Source organism: Choloepus didactylus, chromosome 6 (genome assembly GCF_015220235.1).
Source record: "Choloepus didactylus isolate mChoDid1 chromosome 6, mChoDid1.pri, whole genome shotgun sequence".
In the NCBI taxonomy this organism is placed as follows: Eukaryota; Metazoa; Chordata; class Mammalia; order Pilosa; family Megalonychidae; genus Choloepus; species Choloepus didactylus.
The window spans coordinates 80965546-80985881 of NC_051312.1; the positions used below are offsets into that span (position 1 = coordinate 80965546).

Genomic DNA, 20336 nt, shown 5'->3' on the forward strand with positions numbered 1-20336 from the left:
GAATCCATAAAGACAGAAATGTCTCAAAGAAAATATGTGCATGAGTTGATTAAGCTTCCTATGTATCTTCTCCAGCCTTATTGAAAAGTTTGAAGTAATACAGGTACTGCAAGTACCATTAGATTAGCATAAATTCTCATTAGATGCAAGACCAGTGCTTATATTTTTTCAGAAGCTTGTTTGCCCTAAAACAAACTAAATCACTTTATGCTTTCATATGAAACATCCTTGTCATTAGACCCCTAGCCCCATCACAAAAATCAGTGTCCATATCTACAACACCACCATCATTTTCTTTTTTAATGTTTTGCTTTATGGATATCAAAGAGTACTTGTTCTTGGCTTGTGGAGTTGTAATAATGAAGTTTGAGCAAGTGAAGCAAGAAAAAATGCATTTGGGCTGTTCAAATCAAAAGCCTGCTAAAATAAATTACCTCTGTGAGATGTGAGAATAATCTCTGGTTATTTCATCAGATACTGATTCATCATTTGTAGAAATCATTTCCCAGCCATGCTGACCATTCAGGCATCTATGCTTCAGGGACTTAAGACAACTTCATTCATAGCAGAGATGATCTTGCTGATCTTGAAAATGAATCCTGCACTTCTTTCTCTTGAGACAATAGCATTAAGTCTCTAGGAAGTGTAAGATATATGCAGGTGCAAGAAAAATTGTAGCCACTGGAATAAATCCTGGGTCCTTGGAGATGCTGAAACTGAGTGATGCAACCTCTGAGGCCACCAGGGCTTATGGAGAATGAGGGGACACCCATGGGAAGGATCTGCAGAGCTGACTTTTCTATTCCACCAGGTTTTGGATATTTTACCAGGTGCAAGTCTACAGAAATAATTTCTTCATCAAGGGATACATGGGAAATGAGCACTGGACAGAAAGATCCAGAAACCTCTGGTACTGAAGAAGGGGCACTTCCCAAATACGGGTCAGTTGCTTGGCTGGCAAATAGAAGTCACACTGAACCCTACTGAAAAGGAAAAGATGGTTTAATTATTTACACCAGTGGAAAGCAGGGAAACTTTCCCAAATCTGCCTCCATGAAATGTTTCTCCAGTTAGGTTTTATACCCAGGTTCAGAGACAAAGAGAGATAATCATTCAATAAACATGCAACAAGAATGATGGACAAAAGGCAATCTCCAAGTGATTCTTTAATTGGCTAAACTCATTAGAGACAAAAGGAGTTAATCAACTTAGTTATTTCCCATTTTCCTATTTTCTTCAGGAGTTTGGTGACAACTGCAAACGGTGCAAACTTTACATTTACATATGCTTGCAGACTTTACATTTACAGATTGCTCCTTTGTGAGAAAAAGAGTTTCTGTTATACTCTGTTTTCAGTTTTGAAGCTCATATTTTAAGGTTACTTTACAATTTCCTGCTTGTTTATGGTTTCTTAAGATCATATTTTAAAAGTTACTGTTACAATTCCCCCCTTAAAATAATATTCATTCCCAATCTTGGGAATCAGGGCATCAGTAGTTCTGGCTGCTCCCTGTTGGCAAATGGGGTGAAGTAATTAAGGGGTCATCTGGTGAAATCTCTGATTCATAACTTGCAGATAGTGCTGATTTCTTTTGGTGGAGAATGGATTATTCATAGCCGGAGTTCTGGAAGATGTAAAGGGCTACATTTTATGAATTATTAGGCACATACATACAGCAATGAACATTAATTAGAGCACAAGTACTGCCTTGGATGGTGACTGGAATAGTTAATGCTATTTTGTTTTACAAAACCACTTTTTTAAGTTGTGAAGTTTCACCATTAAGTAGTGATATCACTAGTTTTTACCATTTTCCAACCTTGACCACAGAAATAAATTCCCATTTCTGCAAAATTTCTGCAACTTTCTGCATCCTTCAGGTTTTTGTCCCACATTCTGAAATAACCAGTCATTTAGGACAAAACTATTTCCTTTTCCCTTCTAATACAGACATTTATTATACCCTTTACATTTAAGTCACCATGGATCATTCTTAGCCAGAGTTTTGGAAGATGAAAAGGGTTTTGTACACATTTGAGTTATTATTTGAGTACATAGAGATAAGAGGCATTTGACTAGGAGAAGAGTAGACATAACAATTAGGAAGATTATAAGCACAGTTTGAAAAAGTGTCCATAACCAGGACCCTATTTCTGGAGGATTCACTGTTACCACAGCAAATTTAACAAAAGGTGTCTTCACCCAGGAACCCTTGCAGTTTGACTCTGGTATGGTGAATTCCAGGGCTTTCTTTCCTGCAACTTAAGAAAAAAATGAGTAACAAGTAATACTAAATAAGGCCTAGCCCTTTAAGGATTTAGTTGAACCTAGGGGTGCTGGTTCTTTCAGGTGTAGATCCAGACTTGATTTTTAGGTTGGTATGGTGTAAGGGAGTACATTTGTGGGGAATTTAAGGTTTTAGAGGCGAAATTATTAATTTTAGCTGAACTAGTATTTAAAAACTTTACATATTGACTTGTATTTAACTCTGAACTGGGATGCATGTTACTTGCTTATTTAACCTTTAGAAATGGCCTTCTGAATGTTATTTTAAAGGGCTCAAGCTCAGCCTGCTTCAGGGTGCTACTTTCATCCTCAATAGGTAGAGCTTTGTCCAATTTCTCAAGCAGATTTTGGTGAGGCTGTTTTTAAAGTTTAATTCATGCATTCTGTTTTATCCTGTAGGCTGTGACTTGTAAGCAGAATGCAGGCACCAATTGATGCTGAAGAGTCTTGAAACACCTGTAAAAATTTTTGCTATGAAAGGTGGTCTATTGCTTTGAACAGAAAGCAGAAGTCCAAATTTAGGAATTTTTGAGGTGATCATTTTACAACTTGTGCTTTTAGTCCAACAAGGAAAAAGCTTTGAACTATTTAGTAAAAGTGTCCACAAGCCCTAACAAATATTTGGAGATTCCAAGGACTTTTGGATTGACTGCAAATCTGTCTGCTAGTTTTCTTCACCATTTTGACCTTGTATTATTAATGGATAGATGTCCTCTGCAGTGGACAACTAATTTCTTGGGATGCATTACTGATTTAAAAATTTTAAAATTAGATTTATATGCTTTATGTCTTTGCTGGCTGCAATTATTTGGCCATGCTCTTTTCAAATTGTTTTGTGAGCATGCAAATCAGCATAAGCATATGCTAGTTTGTGCAGGCAGGTGGCTCTGCTTTGTTCTTAGCTGGAAGGTCCTTATGAGGGCAATTAGTCCCACCCTTTGTGCTGATGTTCCTCATGAGAGAGGCAGTATTTGCTACTGAATATTTTGCTTTCTGTAGGATGACACTCAAGATTGTTCAGCAGCACTGCCGGATAGTGACTTAGCTTCTCCATTGTAAGCCACTGTCCCCCTTTTGCTTCCATACAGTTAGGACAAGAGGGGAGCTCAAAGTAAGCTTTTTGCTTTTTATAAGTGTTCACAAGTGGTTGCCACTGTCCTCAGTGTGTGGGCCATCCTCAGGCTACAGTGTCAAATGGTTTTGATATAAGCCACTGGTTCTATATTCTCCAAAAGGCTTATACAAATACCTTGAAGGTCATGCCCTGCCTTTCATGGACAGACAAGTCAAATTTTTTGATGGCATCAGGGAGCCCAAGGTTGGAGCTTATATCAATTTGCCCTTAAAATTTGAAAGGCAGTTGTACATTCTGGTATCCATTTTAAATGTTCTTTTTTATTTCCTTTTATGGCCAGATATAGAGGTTTGACTATTGTGACGGTTAGGTTCATGAGTCAGCTTGGCCAGGTGATGGTGTCCAGGTGTCTTGTTGGGCAAGCACTGGCCTGGCTATCACTGCAAGGACATTTGTGGCTGATTGGTAGACCAGAAGGCTGGTTTATTGGAACGTGGGTCAATTGGTTGCAGCTGTGACTGATTGCATCAACAAAGGCTGCGTTTTCCACAGTGGGATAATTCAATAAACTGGATTTGGTTCAATCAGTTGAACACTTTTAGGCGAGACAGATAAAGGACCTTTGCTTCTTCTTTGGCTAGCCAGCGAAGTGTTTCCTGAGGAGTTCATCAAACACCTTCATTGGAGTTGCCAGTTTGCTGCCTGCTCTGTGGAATTTGGACTCATGCATCCCCATAGTTGCATGAGACACTTTTATAAAAACTTATATTTAGATATCTCTTGTTGATTCTGTTTCCCTAGAGAACCCTAACACAGCTATCAATCCAACATTTGGTATTGGCAGTTGATAATAGCCCACTATACCAATGAATCCTGAGTTTCTTTTTGGATTGTTTTGGCATGGCCACTTGCCAAAGGCTCTGGCCTGCAAAAAGTCTCTTGTGGAACTTTACTGCCTGAAGATTTCTGGAAAAGACCTGCATTTTTTTCACAAAATCTGATTATATTGCTCTTTTATTTCTATGTCAAGTTCTTCTCATTCAAATGCAAAAAGGTTTTGTAAATCTTTATTTATTGGGAAGAAATAAATGGCATTCTTTATAGTTAAACTAAGTAAATGCATTAGAAATATTGATGGGACTATGTGGATTAGGTACTGTGGATGTATATTTTCTACTGTTGGATTTATTGTTAGGTTCAGGCTCTGGGCCCATACCCCACCCCCACCCTTTGGAATTTTGTGATAGTGCTACCACCCCTCACCCCACCCTAGGAACCCTGCAGATCTGCAATAAGCCATTGCCCCTACCCATAGGAATCCTGATAGTTAAAATTCTAAACTCTCCTGCTCCCAAGCCCCCACTTTCAAACCGGCCAATGAAAATTTGCTAGCTACCCCCTTTCCCCAAACTAGAGAAACTGCCAACCTAGACCTGCCAGCCTCCCCTTCCCTGAACAAAGAACTTCCCACCAACCATCCTTTATAAGCCCTACTGTACCCTTGGCTCGGGGCTGTCGCCATTTTCTTAGGCTTCAGCCCACCTGCACACAGCCGGACAATAAAACTCCTTTTGAGTTTTGGTCTCTTCTCTTCTCAATTGAAAAACCTAACATTATTGGTGCCAAAACCAGGATTGAGAAAAGCGAAGATATCTCCACCAGATAGGTGACAATCCATTTGCCAGACTTCACCAGCCACCACTGGCAAATGACCTCAGGGAAAGGAGAAAGTGCCCTCTCTCTCTTTCTGGCACTCTCTCTTTTGTCTTGGACAACATTCAATTGAATCCTAGTGCTAGGTGGGACTTGCTACTGCCAGGTCCTGGACCCTGGGGTGAGTAGGACGGTGGGATGCCACTATCTGCTCCTCCATCACTGCACTGGAGTTGGGAACTCTCAAAGGGGGATGCCCTCTTGATTGTTCCTAAGCTTGAGAGCTGGATTTCTCCTTACCCTATGAACCTCAAAGAACTTGGCCCCAGGATAGATCTAAAACATAAGAAGCTCATTTCCTATTGTAATTCCGTCTGGCCACAATATCCACCTGGCCAGAAAATGGAACCCTTGACCTCCAAATTCTTTTAACCTTGACAATTACTGTCAGCATCTTGGCAAGTTGAGTGAAGTCCCACATGTCCAGGCCTTTTTCAACCTGCAGCAGGTGCCCTTCCCGCTCCCACTCTCTCTCTCTCTCTCTCTCTCTCTCTCTCTCTCTCTCTCTCTCTCTCTCTCTCTCTCTCTCTCTCTCTCTCTCTCTCTTTCTCTCTGCCTCTCTCTCTGCCAAACTTGTTCCACTCATCAAATCCTTCTCCTCCTATTCCCAACTCCTTCTTCAATCCTTCCATAACTTTCTCCTTAATTATCCTTGATCTCCCCACCTGTCTTCCTCCCCCAGCCTTCACTGCACTCAGAGCCTGTTCAGCCCTGCTGGGGCTCCAGGCCACCCATTGCTGCTGCTGCTGCACTCAACCCTGCCAGGGCCATAGCCACAGCCACTGCAATTCCCCTCCTCTTCCTCCTTACACAGCCCCTCCTAGCCAAGCTGAAACTGCTGTTAAACCACAGCCAGTAAAAAACCCTCCCATCTCTAGATTCCACCTCAGAGTCTTCACCCTCCTTTTTTCCTTCCCCATAAAGGACCCACTTCTCTCTCTCAACCTCAGCCTATGCATTCCTTGCAAGAAGTGACCAGACCAGAGGGGCCCATCTATGTCCATGTTCCCTTCTATCTTTCTGACCTTTCCCAAACTAAACAGTGCCTAAACTCATACTCTAGAAAAAAAAAAAAGATGCCGCTTTTACTTTCCCTTCTCAGAAAACTCATACTCTAAAAAACTCTGCCCTTTTTTTCTCTCCTGTCTCAGAAATGCCCTCCTGCATTATGCTAATTTCTTTCTTGACATGCCCAAGGCTACCCTACTCCTAAATATGCACTTCATTTCTCAAGCCACTTCTGATATATGCTGCAAACTCCAAAAATTAAAATCTGGCTCCCAAACTCTGAAAACCTAACCTTCAAGATTTCTAATAATAAAAACCTGAAGTGTTCTCAGCGGGAGTGGGAGAAAACAAAAGCCAAGGGTAACTCTAAAAAGCAGGTGTGTTAATTACTAGCAGAGGCCTTAAAAAAAAAAACCCTCAAGCCCCATCCACTTTGCAAACAGAGAAGCCACTGAGTTTGACTGCTCTTAGGCCCCTCCCAGCCAGAGAACACCAAACTCCCAAAGCCAATCTGATCCACCATGAGCTCCCCAATCTCCTGGGGCTCACCATGGAAAACTGAAAATGCCCAGGTACCAAAAAGGCTGCAGTCACCACCATCACACTGGTGGAACCACGGGTAATGCTCTTAGTCGCAGGTAAAATTTTCATGCCTTTTAAACACAAAAGCCACTTACTCTCTATACCTAAATTCTCCAGGCCACTGACCTGCTTCTCAGTTTCTCTTATGGGAGTAGACAGAAACCCCTCTACTGCCTTAAGCCCTCCACAGTATACCTTTTTCTCATTCCTTCTTCTTTTTTTTTTTTTTTTAAATTCAGTTTTATTGAGATATATTCACATATCATACAGGCATCCATGGTATACAGTCAGCTGTTCACAGTACCATCATATAGTTGTGCATTCATCACCACAGTCAATTTTTGAACATTTTCCTTACACCAGAAAGAATAAAAGTAAGAATAAAAAATGAAAGTAAAAAAGAACACCCAAATCATTCTGTCCCTCCCATCCCACCCTATTTTTCATTTAGTTTTAGTACCTATTTTTCTACTCATCCATTCATACATTGGATAACCTCTTTACTTTTAAAGCAGTCCTTTTTTCCAAACATCATTATGTATATTGTTTTCTTTTTACAAAGCAAATCGTACATTCGATTCTTCACAGTACCATTACATAGTTGTACATTCATCACCTAAACCAATCCCTGACACCTTCATTAGAACATACACAAACATAACAAGAATAATAATTAAAGTGAAAAAGAGCAATTAAAGTAAAAAAGAACACTGGGTGCCTTTGTTTGTTTGTTTGTTTCCTTCCCCTATTTTTCTACTCATCCATCCATAAACTAGACAAAGGGGAGTGTGGTCCTTATGGCTTTCCCAATCCCATTGTCACTCCTCATAAGCTACATTTTTATACAATTGTCTTTGAGATTCATGGGTTCTGGGTTGTAGTTTGATAGTTTCAGATATCTACCATTAGCTACCCCAATTCATTAGAACGTAAAAAGGGTTGTCTAAATGGTGCATAAGAGTGCCCACCAGAGTGACCTCTCAGCTCTTTTGGAATCTCTCTGCCACTGAAGCTTATTTCATTTCCTTTCACATCCCCCTTTTGGTCAAGAAGATGTTCTCCATCCCACGATGCCGGGTCTACATTCCTCCCCGGGAGTCATATTGCATGTTGCCAGGGAGATTCACTCCCCTGGGGGTCTGATCCCATGTAGGGGGGAGGGCAGTGATTTCACCTTTGAAGTTGGCTTAGCTAGAGAGAGAGGGTCACATCTGAGCAATAAAGAGGCATTCAGGAGGAGGATCTTAGGCACAATTATAGGGAGGCCTAGCCTCTCCTTTGCAGCAACAGTCTTCCCAAGGGTAAATCCTGTGGTAGAGAGATCAACCCATCAAACCACCAGTCCCCTACGTCTGTGGTCATGTTAGCAACCATCGAGGTGGAGTAAGCCACTGCCCCTGCATTCTCCACAGGCTCCTCAAGGGGGGTCTACATATTTTTTTCCTTGTTTTTTTTTTTAACTTTTTTTTAAATCAACTGTATGAAAAATAAAAAAATAAAAAAATAGTTTTAAAAAATGTACAATAAAAGAACATTTCAAAGAGACCATAACAAGGGAGTAAGAAAAAGACAACTAACCTAAGATAACTACTTTACTTCCAACATGTTCCTACTCTACCCCAAGAAAGTTACCTAATATAGCAACATTTCTGTGAACTTGTTCCTACTATACCCATCAGAAATTAGCAGACCATAGTCATTCCTGGGCATTCCCAGAATGTTAAATTTACCCACAATAGCTTATCTGTTCTTCTTGGATTATTGTTCCCCCTTCCTTAATTGCTCTCTATTGATAATTCCCCTACATTCTACATTATAAACCATTTGTTTTACATTTTTCAAAGTTCACATTAGTGGTAGCATATAATATTGTCTTTTTGTGCCTGGCTTATTTCACTCAGCATTATGTCTTCAAGGTTCATCCATGTTGTCATATGTTTCACAACATCATTCCTTCTTACTGCCATGTAGTATTCCATCATGTGTATATACCACATTTTATTTATCCATTCATCTGTTGAAGGACATTTGGGTTGTTTCCATCTCTTGGCAATTGTGAATAATGCTGCTATGAACCTTGGCATGCAGATATCTCTTCATGTCACTGCTTTCCGATCTTCCGGGTATATACCGAGAAGTGCAATCGCTGGATTGAACGGTAACTCTATATCTAGTTTTCTAAGGAACTGCCAGACTGACTTCCAGAGTGGCTGAACCATTACACAGTCCCACCAACAATGAATAAGAGTTCCAATTTTTCCACATCCCCTCCAGCATTTGTAGTTTCCTGTGTGTTTAATGTCAGCCATTCTAATCAGTGTGAGATGGTATCTCATTGTGGTCCTAATTTGCATCTCTCTAATAGCTAGTGAAGCTGAACATTTTTTCATGTGTTTCTTGGCCATTTGTATTTCCTCTTCAGAGAACTGTCTTTTCATATCTTTTGCCCATTTTATAATTGGACTGTCTGTACTATTGTCATTGAGTTGTAGGATTTCTTTATATATGCAAGATATCAGTCTTTTGTCAGATACATGGTTTCCAAAAATTTTTTCCCATTGAGTTGGCTGCCTCTTTACCTTTTTGACAAATTCCTTTGAGGTACAGAAACTTCTAAGCTTGAGGAGTTCCAATTTATCTATTTTTTCTTTTGTTGCTTGTGCTTTGGGTGTAAAGTCTAGGAAGTGGCCGCCTAATACAAGGTCTTGAAGATGTTTTCCTACATTATCTTCTAGGAGTTTTATGGTGCTTTCTTTTATATTGAGATCTTTGGTCCATTTTGAGTTAATTTTTGTGTAGGGTGTGAAGTAGGGGTCCTCTTTCATTCTTTTGTATATGGATATCCAACTCTCCCAGCCCCATTTGTTGAAAAAACCATTATGACTCAGTTCAGTGACTTTGGGGACCTTATGAAAGATCAGTCGGCCATAGATCTGGGGGTCTATCTCTGAATTCTCAGTTCAATTCCATTGATCTACATGTCTATCTTTGTGCCAGTACCATGCTGTTTTGACAACTGTGGCTTTATAATAAGCTTCAAAGTCAGGGAGTATAAGTCCTCCCACTTGGTTTTTCTTTTTTATAGTGTCTTTAGCAATTCAAGGCATTGTCCCTTTCCAAATAAATTTGATAACTAGCTTTTCCAAGTCTGCAAAGTAGGTTGTTGGAATTTTGATTGGGATTGCATTGAATCTGTAGATGAGTTTGGGTAGAATTGACATCTTAATGACTTTTAGCCTTCCTATCCATGAACATGGAATATTTTTCCATCTTTTAAGGTCCCCTTCTATTTCTTTTAGTAGAGTTATGTAGTTTTCTGTGTATAGGTCTTTTACATCTTTGGTTAAGTTTATTCCTAGGTACTTAATTTTTTTAGTTGCTATTGAAAATGGTATCTTTTTTCTTGAGTGTCTCTTCAGTTTGTTCATTTCTAGCATATAGAAACGTTACTGACTTATGTGCATTAATCTTGTATCCTGTTACTTTGCTAAATTTGTTTATTAGCTCTAGTAGCTGTATCATCAATTTCTTGGGGTTTTCTAGATAAAAGATCATATCACCTGCAAACAATGACAGTTTTACTTCTTCTTTTCCAATCTGGATGCCTTTTATTTCTTTGTCTTGCCAGATTGTGCTGGCTAGCACTTCTAGCACAATGTTGAATAACATTTGGTGATAGCGGGCATCCTTGTCTTGTTCTTGTTCTTAGAGGGAAGGTTTTCAGTCTCTCACCATTGAGTACAATGCTGGCTGTGGGTTTTTCATATATGCTCTTTATCATTTTGAGGAAGTTTCCTTCAATTCCTACCTTTTGAAGTGTTTTTATCAAAAACGGATGTTGGATTTTTTCAAATGCTTTTTCAGCATCTATTGAGATGATCATTTGATTTTTCCCTTTCAAATTGTTAATGTGTTGTAATACATTGATTGATTTTCTTATGTTGAACCATCCTTGCATGCCTGGAATGAACCCCACTTGGTCATGGTGTCTGATTTTTTTAATGTGTCTTTGGATTCAATTTGCAAGTATTTTGTTGAGGATTTTTGCATCTATATTCATTAGGGAGATTGGCCGGTAGTTTTCTTTTCTTGTAGCATCTTTGCCTGGTTTTGGTATAAGATTAATGTTAGCTTCATAAAAGGAGTTAGGTAGTGTTCCATTTTCTTCAATGTTTTGAAAGAGTTTAAGTAAGATTGGTGTCAGTTCTTTCTGGAAAGTTTGGTAGAATTCCCCTGTGAAGCCACCTGTCCCTGGGCATTTATTTGTGGGAAGATTTTTGATGGCTGATTGGATCTCTTTGCTTGTGATGGGTTGGTTGAGGTATTCTATTTCTTGTCTGGTCAGTCTATGTTGTTCATATGTTTCCAGGAAATTGTCCATTTCCTCTGCATTATCCAGTTTGTTGCCGTACAGTTGTTCATAGTATCCTCTTATAATTTTTTTAATTTCTTTGGGATCTGCAGTTATGTCACCTTTTTCATTCATTATTTTGTTTATATGGGTCTTCTCTCTTTTTGATTTTGTCAGTCTAGCTAGGGGCTTGTCAGTCATGTGGATCTTCTCAAAGAACCAACTTTTGGTGATATTTATCCTCTCTATTGTTTTTTTATTGTTCTCTGTGTCATTTATTTCTGCTTTAATCCTTGTTATTTCTTTTCTTCTACTTGGCTTAGGATTGGTTTGCTGCTCATTTTCTTGCTTCTTCAATTGATCATTTAGTTTTTTGATTTTGGCCCTTTCTTCCCTTTTAATATATGCATTTAGTGCTATAAATTCCCCCTCAGTACCACTTTTGCTGCATCCCATAGGTTTTGGTATGTTGTGTTCTCATTTTCATTCATCTCTATATATTTACGTATTTCTTCTTTAACCCACTGATTGTTTAGGAGTGTGTTGTTTAACCTCCAGGTATTTGTGAATTTTCTAAGTCTCTGATGGTTATTGACTTCTAATTGTATTCCATTGTGGTCAGAGAATGTGCTTTAAATAATTTCAATCTTTTTAAATTTTTGAGCCTTGTTTTATGACCCAGCATATGATCTATTCTGGAGAAAGTTCCATGAGCACTAGAGAAGTATGTGTATCCTGGTGATTTGGGATGTAATGTTCTATATATGTCTGTTAAATCCAATTCATTTATCAGATTGTTTAGGTTTTCAATTTCCTTATTGAGCTTCTGTCTGGTTGATCTATCTATAGGAGAGAGTGATGTGTTGAAGTCTCCCACAATTATTGTGGAAACATCAATTGCTTCCTTTAGTTTTGCCAGTGTTTCTCTGATGTATTTTGTGGCACCTTGATTGGGTGCATAAACTTTTATGATTGTTATTTCTTCTTGTTGAATTGCCCCTTTTATTAGTATGTAGTGACCTTCTTTGTCTCTCAAAACATCCCTGCATTTAAAGTCTATCTTATGTGTCTCTCTCCCTTCTTAACTTCATCTTCTCTACTCTCTCAACCTGTACATTTTCCTTCCCTCCCTCTCTTCCTGCTGTTTTTTTCTTTTTACCTCATCTCTCTCTTTTTCCTTCTTCTCTATACTATTACATTTTAAAAAATACTAGTGCTATTCGACTAATTGGTACCACCACAAATTTGAAAAGCTCTGACCAGATCAAGCTCCTCATTTTGCATTTAAGGAAAATGAAGCTGATAGAGATGAAAGAACTTGGTGAAGATCACATATTAAGTCCTAAAAACATCTAGTCAATGACAGATTTGGATTTAGGTGATAGGACTTGAAAGATTTTCAAAGAATCCAAAATAACCCAGGCTATTGTTTTTAAACAACAAAATGAGAACTTCCTATTAAATTTCTGATCCTAAGTCTCTTTGTTTTGAAGAGTATAAATTGTAACTAATAGAAATTATGAGCAATAATCACCAGGTAAAAATTTGGAAATTCCCACAGCTTTCCAGTTTAATAAATTTTCTGTCCATGGAAAGTTATGCTTTTTTCCAAGCAGGGAGCAGTTCTTACATTTATGCATAACAACTAAAGGACTTGAAGACTCTATTGTATATAATTGCACAGTATCCTTGCATTACATTTAGGACATGGAGGAAACAGGAGAAGCCATTAATTTATTTTCATAGTGCTAGGAAAGGGCCTGAGGGTGAAGAGTATAAGCAGTCAAAATTTGATAAAATATCCCTAAGTTTAGCCCCTTGCCAGGGGTTAGTATGTTTGATCAATGAATGCCAGAGAAACATGCTAAGGGCAAGGGCAAGTGAAAGCAATGAAAAGTTTGAAATTCATTGTTTTCAGTAAGTATTGCTGTGTGCCAAGTGCCATGGTATGCCAAGAGACAGAGAGAAATAAGAATGAGAAAAATTAACATCATCAGTGTTACGTGTAAGAGAGCAGACTTGTCTATCAGTATCAGCAGCAAATAAACAGCTTTCATCTTTGGGGGAGATTGGTGATGCCAATAAAGGAGCACAACATTTTATTTTCCCTTCATCTTCCTTTTGTTTCTTTGTGCCTTTTTTCTGAACCAACTTTGGATGTGTTTTTTTTTTTTTTTTTTGTAATTTAGCTTCCATTGATTTCCTTTTTTTGGTTTCTAGGAAGATGCATCATATTTTTAATAATGGATTTTTTTGTGATAATGAAATAAATTTGATAATGTTTGGATTTAGGGGAATGACTTCTAGATCCTACTAGCTACTGAAATAATTGTTTTTTTGTGTAAGACTTTTATAATATATGCATTACAAATAACAGATCCATTGTCAAATTACAATGAGTGCCATCCTCACAAGATCTGGGGACAAAGAGAAAAGAAAAGGAAGGTGTACAAAAGGTGTGCTGCAGCTGACTCACACTGGCTCACAAGACCAATTGTGCGCATCTTTTCCAACTCCATTGACCAGTGACTTCATGATAGTAGGTTGAAATTAACCTTGATGTAAATACTCCATGGAAATTAACAAATACTGTAAATCACTGCTTTTATTTTATTTATTTATTTATGTATTTATTTATTTGAAAGCTAGTTTACATTATATTACTGGGTGTGATAAAAGCAAAAAAATATTAAAAAGCAAAACAATCAAACCTTTGAATAATTGATTCTTAAGATAAAGGTATTGGATGCTGGTTAATCAGTATCATTGGTTTTGGATCAAGAGTTAAAAACTTTCTTGTAGTTTTGATGAGAATTTGGAGTTAACTGAAGAATTAAAAAGGCAGCACATCTCCTAAGATTCTGTTAATAATTTAGAAATATTTAAAGTAATTCACAGCCACTAATAATTAGCTTCCTGAGTTCACTGTGCTACTTTTGTAGACTTCAGGAAAGAAAGAAAATTTAGAAGTCTAAAAAGAATCTAGATAAAACGAAACACCTTACAATTAATATTTTTCCTTACTCTGAATTTCATTCCAACAGTTATTATATTTTCTGTGTTCTTTGATAAGTTTGTGAACTATTCTACATTAATATAATTTTTTTTACCTTTATGTTAAAAGTAACTACATTAGCTTCTATCCCTGTTAAACAATTTACTACACTTAGCATAAAGTCATTTACTTGTATTTAAGAGATGCCATTATGGTAGACACTGAGATGTCTGTCAACAAATGAATGAACTAAAACAGTATTGTATAGAATATTATTAGCCAAAATAAATCAATCAATGAAAGAGAATGCAATACAGATATATGGTACAATGTGGATGATAAGCAAAGAATTCCAATGATTAAAGACATATTATACTTTTCTGTTTATTTGTAATGTATAGAATAAAAGATTTATGGAGATAGTAAATATATTAGTAGTTATTTAGGGCTGCAGGAGAGATAGAGAGTGATCCCTGATGGTAACAGAGTTTCCTTGGGGGGAGATGAAAATGTTCTAAACTTAGATTATGGTGATGGTTGCACAACTCCATAAATAAAGCAAAACCACTGATTTGTACACTTTTGGTAGGTGCCATTCATGTTATGCGAACTGTACTTCAACAAAGCTGTTTAAAAATTGGATGTGTAAAATGAGATTTTGTCAGATATATAAATGCTGTTATCACTCTTCTAATGGAGAACTGCAAATAAGCACTAAATGAAGATCGTCAGGCTGAAGAAAAATTATCAAATGCAAATTGAAGTCTACTTAAAGGAAATGTAAAATAATATATTTCTATTTCTTCAACTTAATTAAAATATATTGAATTTTAAATACAATAATATAAATTTAATACAGGATTTATAAAATATTGAAATGGAAATGCCTGTCATTAATAATGCAAATTCAAGTAGGTAGTATATGAAAACATACCATTCTGGTGTTCTTACATAATACTGGAAGGGTTATGTTAATAATTCCTACAATTATAATGCTCATTCAGAGTAAACTGAGAGTTGGAATATACATTTTCTTTTTACTAATTTTAGAAAATGTTCTAAACATAAAATAAAAAGATACAATTCAAATGCAATAGAGGAGATAAAGATAGTTTATTAATAAATGATGGAAAATGCAACAAAGATAAATATAACACTAGTAACAAGATAGTAGACTCAACTTTTAATTAACTTGTAATCAACTTTAAGGATTTGTATAGAGGTAAAGAAACCATAGACGTAAGTAAAAGATGGATGACTGATTGGTAGAAGATATTTGCAATATCTATGACTGGCAAGGTTGAGGTAAGAATATCCAAGAAACATCTCCAAATTAGCAAGAAAATGCAGACTCACCAATAGAAAGCTGACAACCTATTTAAAGAAAAAAAATCCAAAGGCTCTCCAGCATATCAATAGATGTTTAAAATCTTTAGTAAGGAGGGAAGCACAAAAAACAAAACAGAACAGTAAATAAATAAAACAATGGTATGCCACATAACTTCCATATTAGATCAGAAGAAAAAAAAAAAAACCTAAAAAGTGGCAGGGATTTAAAGAAATAAAGAAATATGATAATTTTTTCCCAGTTGGAGGAAAAATGGACAGATTCAGCCATAAGGGAGAGCAGTCAAGTAACCACTGACTCTGAAGAACTAAATTCACATGAGTGGGTGGGTGTCTATCAACACATATTAGCAGAGGGAGAAGCATAAATGACATGATGTATGGGAATTGCATCACGGAAAGAACATACAAAGGAAAAGTGATAACTGAATGGCGATCATGAAACATCTTAAGCCAACTTAACACTTTCAGATGAACTTATTCTTTTTCTGAAACCTAAGTGAGAATACTATTCCAAAATAGTCATTCTGGAATTGTGATTTGCAATGTCCTTCTCTTAATTTTCATATAGTTTTCCACAGCAAATATATTAGCTCATCTCAGTTTTTTCACAGCAGTCTCCATTGAGCCACACATTTACTTGACATATTAGACATCTCATTTGACTGAGAACCATGGGGCAGGCTCTAGAGAATGTGTTCACCAAAGGAGAATCAGATAGCACTGTCCACATACAGGCCCTGGGGAGTTCACAGTGTAAAAATCCTTTCTTGTTGGTCAGAGCTACTGCTTTTTTGCTTAGTTCTCACCAAGTCCTGTTTTCTTTTCAATACTATGCCTCTTATGTGTATAATTAATGAGCTCTTGGACCTTCCAAACCTCAGGAGCCTCCCGAGCACTGGAATAATTCATTATAATGCAACCTTAACTACGAATTTTACCACACAATCCCCACTGTTTTAATGGCAACCACTGGCAAATATTTTAACCATTCCCTCATATACAGATTGGCTTGGATGCTGCAGTGGCAAATGATCATTTGAGGATTTGCAGAGAGCACCATTTATATTTTATCATCTACAGTGTATCATGGAATGTGGTATAGTATTCAAGATAAAGCAGGTGAAAGTAAAGAGGGAAAAGAATATGTGTAAATGTATAACTGATATTAATCATTTGTGAGACCTTTTGTAAGAAGTATAATAGGTAATTTTGATCCAAAGCTCAATCTTTATGGAAGGACTAGAGAGGTTTCTGTTACAACATGGTTATGTAACTCATGCTAGAAATGATTTTGAAAGAGTATATTCTAAGAAGACAGTTGAAGTAAATGAAAGAATGAAAGATAGACAATTACTATGACTAGACTGACCATCTTTGGAAAGTCACATGGTTGGGTAGCAAGATCAAAATCTGTGAAATTCTTAATAGATTGTAGAGTATGTACAGAGGCATACAATTTTCACTCAGAATTTATTGAGAGTTTACAGCATTTCAGTACCTACCTTATATTTCTCACAGGCTGACTGAAGACTGATTTGAAAATAGACAGAAAATATAAGGTAAGAGCTCTAATAGAAATATAGATTTAAAGGCTGCTTGAATGATGTATTAGAGTTAGAAGGGTTGAGGTGGCAAGGAAAAAAATGTTGAAATTTATTAAATGGCTAGTGTTGGTATTTGCCAGCAAATAACATACAATTAGATGGAAGAACATGTTTTGGGAGAACATGTTTTATTGTGTTTGAGGAATCTTGGTTTGTTATTTTATATATGTGTGTGTGTGTGAGTGTGTGTGTGTAGCATTCATTAAAAATCAGTGTAGAAAACACCATGGTATTCCAATAGAATCATCTAATCTGAAATGGCAGATTTCAGGGAGGGAGCTACACTGACTGACCCAGATTCAGGTAAACTATCAAAGCCCACATTGGCAGAAAGAATATGGTGTTTATATGGTTCAGAAACATAAGGAATGATGGTGCAAACAGGAAGTTTGAGAGGTCTGAGCAGGTGTTCTGACTGCCCTGGTAGACGGTCTGCTGAAGTTAATGTAAAGAATGATCTTATTGTAAACAAACAAATAAAAACAGATTTCTCCATGTCAGTTAAAACAACCTGGGACAGGGGAGAGTAGACTTTCTGGGAGAATGGGGTGGCAGCACAAGCAGACCATGCTTTTGGGATTGTTCCCTGCAATTTCCCCTGCATTCTAAACACTAGTGCCCTGACAAGAAGTAACCCCTGTTTAAGAGGAAGTCACTTTACTTCTTTGTTGGTATGTGGAAATGTTTCAACCTTGTAAATAAATATCTTGAAAATTAAAAAGACAATTTTTAAATCTAGTAATATTTCCTAGCTAGAGTTTATGCATTTATTCCTAAGCATGTTATTTTGCTTCTTACACTTCCAGCCCTTTACCTGTCATTAATTAGCTCTGTCCTTTCCAATCAGCCTCTTGTGTGTTTGATTCCCCAGAAGCAGGTATAAGAATGTAACTGGGCTAACCAAGTTTCCAATGAAAAAGGATTATTCCATGGTTTTTGTAAAAAACAAAAGTTTAACAAACACACTTTAAATTCTTTCATACTTTGAACATTCAACATTTGAAGATCTGCTCTTAAGTTCGTATCTCTGTCTGGGGTTATGGGCCACATGTTTTACATAGCAATTTCTAAAACCCCAAAGTTTAAGCTGTGAGCTATTCTGAAATGTTTTGTAATGATTCTTTGACACTTCTCAATTCCTTAAAGGAAACATCTTAGATATTCACTCACATAGGCTGAGAGTAGCTTATGTTTAATAGGAGAATGTACATACCATAACCAGGAGGTGTTTTCCCCACAGATATATTTTAGAAATCCAGACAAGGCATTATAATTAGGAACATTTATCATTTTTTTCTTTTTAGCTTTTACATTAGTGGACTTCAGGAGCAGGAATCTAGATGCTAGGAGGTATCAGACACTTAAAAGCACATTGTCAATACTGGGATGCATATTCTAGAATTATGATATTAGGTAGAAATTGGATCCTAGAAGGATGGATACAGGGCATTTATCAAAATTAGAGATGAGGTAAGAGCAAAAGTTATAGGAAGCTATTCTTTAGGCTGGGAACAAGAGGGCTGGACAGGACAAATTGCTTTGCTCTTCTCTGTTTAGGCAGGATGGACACCACAGCCAGAGACAGGGATGTACAGCCGGTACTCAAGACTGCAGAAAACAGACTGGGCTTACATCATCTCATTAAATAATGTGCTTATTTGTGGCAATTTTAAATCCTATCACAGCATGAAAAAATAAATTCTTCAAATTTTTAGCAGTTATTTTCACTGTTCCCTATATGGTTGTACAATTCTGCCTATCTTCAGATCCTAAGGAGTTAGTCTAAAATATGAGTATATTTTCCCTTGATTGATGATGAAGCATTTATTGTCTTAAATGTTCACATGTTTGATCTTGTATTTTGGCTATAAAAGGCTGAATTCCTGTTTATTTAGTTATGCTATCTATGGATAAGAGTATTATTCAAATAATAATTGCATTTTGAATTAACTTTCCCTTATTGTGTGAGTATGTGTGTATTTATGTGTGTTTCTGTATTTGATCTCAGTTTTCTTGAGAACAGAGACCTCACTGTTTTTTTTCTGATTGTTTATATCTTAGAAAGCAACACTGGCTGAACCACAAAATTAGGCTATTTTATTGCTAATTTCTCCTTCAGTAGGAAATAAAAGTGACAGAGTATAATAGAAAAAAATTTCAGAAAAAAGATAGCAAATCTGAAGTGTATTAATCATATTCTTATTTGCAGTTGAAGACGCTGGGGCTCAGAATGTGAAGTGACTTATCCAACAAATTATGGACATCTAGGTGAAGAGCCAGCTCTTTAAACAGTCCATTATAGACTGTGTCCAGAATCCTCACATGCTAGATCATGGAATAATCATTCTTTCATCCTGCTTTCTGCCCATAGATTTGCTTGACAACTTTGCATCTGATCATGCAACCTCTCCAGTAATAACATGGCAGATAATGTGACCCATCACTACATCTCATCTTTCTTCCTGGTTGGTGTTCCTGGTTTGCAAGATTTTCACTGCTGGATCGGCATTCCTGTCTGTCTCCTCTTTGCCTTCACCCTACTGGGGAATAATGTAATCATTATTACTGTCAAACTAGAGCCAAGACTTCACCAGCCTATGTACTTCTTCTTTTGCATGCTAGCAATGAATGACATGGCTCTTGCATCTTCTACAGCTCCCCAAATGCTTGGGATCTTCTGGTTGGATGCTCACAGGTTTGGCTTTAATATCTCCCTAGCGCAAATGTATTTCATCCATACATTTTGCATTATGGAGTCAGCCCTTCTAGTTGCCATGGCCTTTGATCGCTATGTGGCTATTTGTATCCCATTGCATTATGCAACCATTCTAACACCCACTATCATCAAGATGGGTCTTGCCGGTATGACTCAAGCTATCTTTATGGTTTTACCCTGCCCTCTTCTTATTAAGAGACTACCATATTATACCAAATATGTCATCTATCATGCCTATTGTGAGTACATGGCTGTGGTGAAGCTGGCCAGTGCAAACATCCTTATTAACAGAGCATATGGCATCTCTGTGGCCCTTTCTGTGATGGTTTTGGACCTAGGGCTTATAGCCACATCCTATATCAAAATTCTCCAGGCAGTCTTCCGGCTCCGTTCTCAGAATGCTCGCTCTAAAGCACTGGGCACCTGTGCTGCCCATGTCTGCACTATACTTGTTTCCTACACACCTGCACTATTTAGTTTCCTAACTCACCGCATCGGCAGGAAGGTACCCCCAAGTGTCCACATAATCTTTGCAAGTTTATACCTTCTGGTGCCCCCAACAGTCAATCCCCTGGTGTATGGTGTCAAGACCAAGCAGATCCGTGACCAGGTTATAGGGCTTTTCTTCCCAAACAGGATGATTTCTCAAAAGTAA

The 20336-nt window shown here is 37.3% G+C and overlaps 1 protein-coding gene across 1 annotated transcript; it reads left to right on the forward strand.

The window, feature by feature from the left end:
• The first annotated feature begins 19385 nt into the window (after nucleotides 1-19385).
• On the forward strand, nucleotides 19386-20336 carry LOC119538752 (putative olfactory receptor 52P1). Its single transcript, XM_037841891.1, has one exon. It carries the CDS (start codon nucleotides 19386-19388, stop codon nucleotides 20334-20336), a length of 951 nt encoding a protein of 316 aa, XP_037697819.1.

Excerpts from the sequence above, each read along its gene's own strand:
- LOC119538752 (XM_037841891.1), top strand. The coding sequence starts at position 19,386 with ATGGCAGATAATGTGACCCATCACTACATCTCATCTTTCTTCCTGGTT.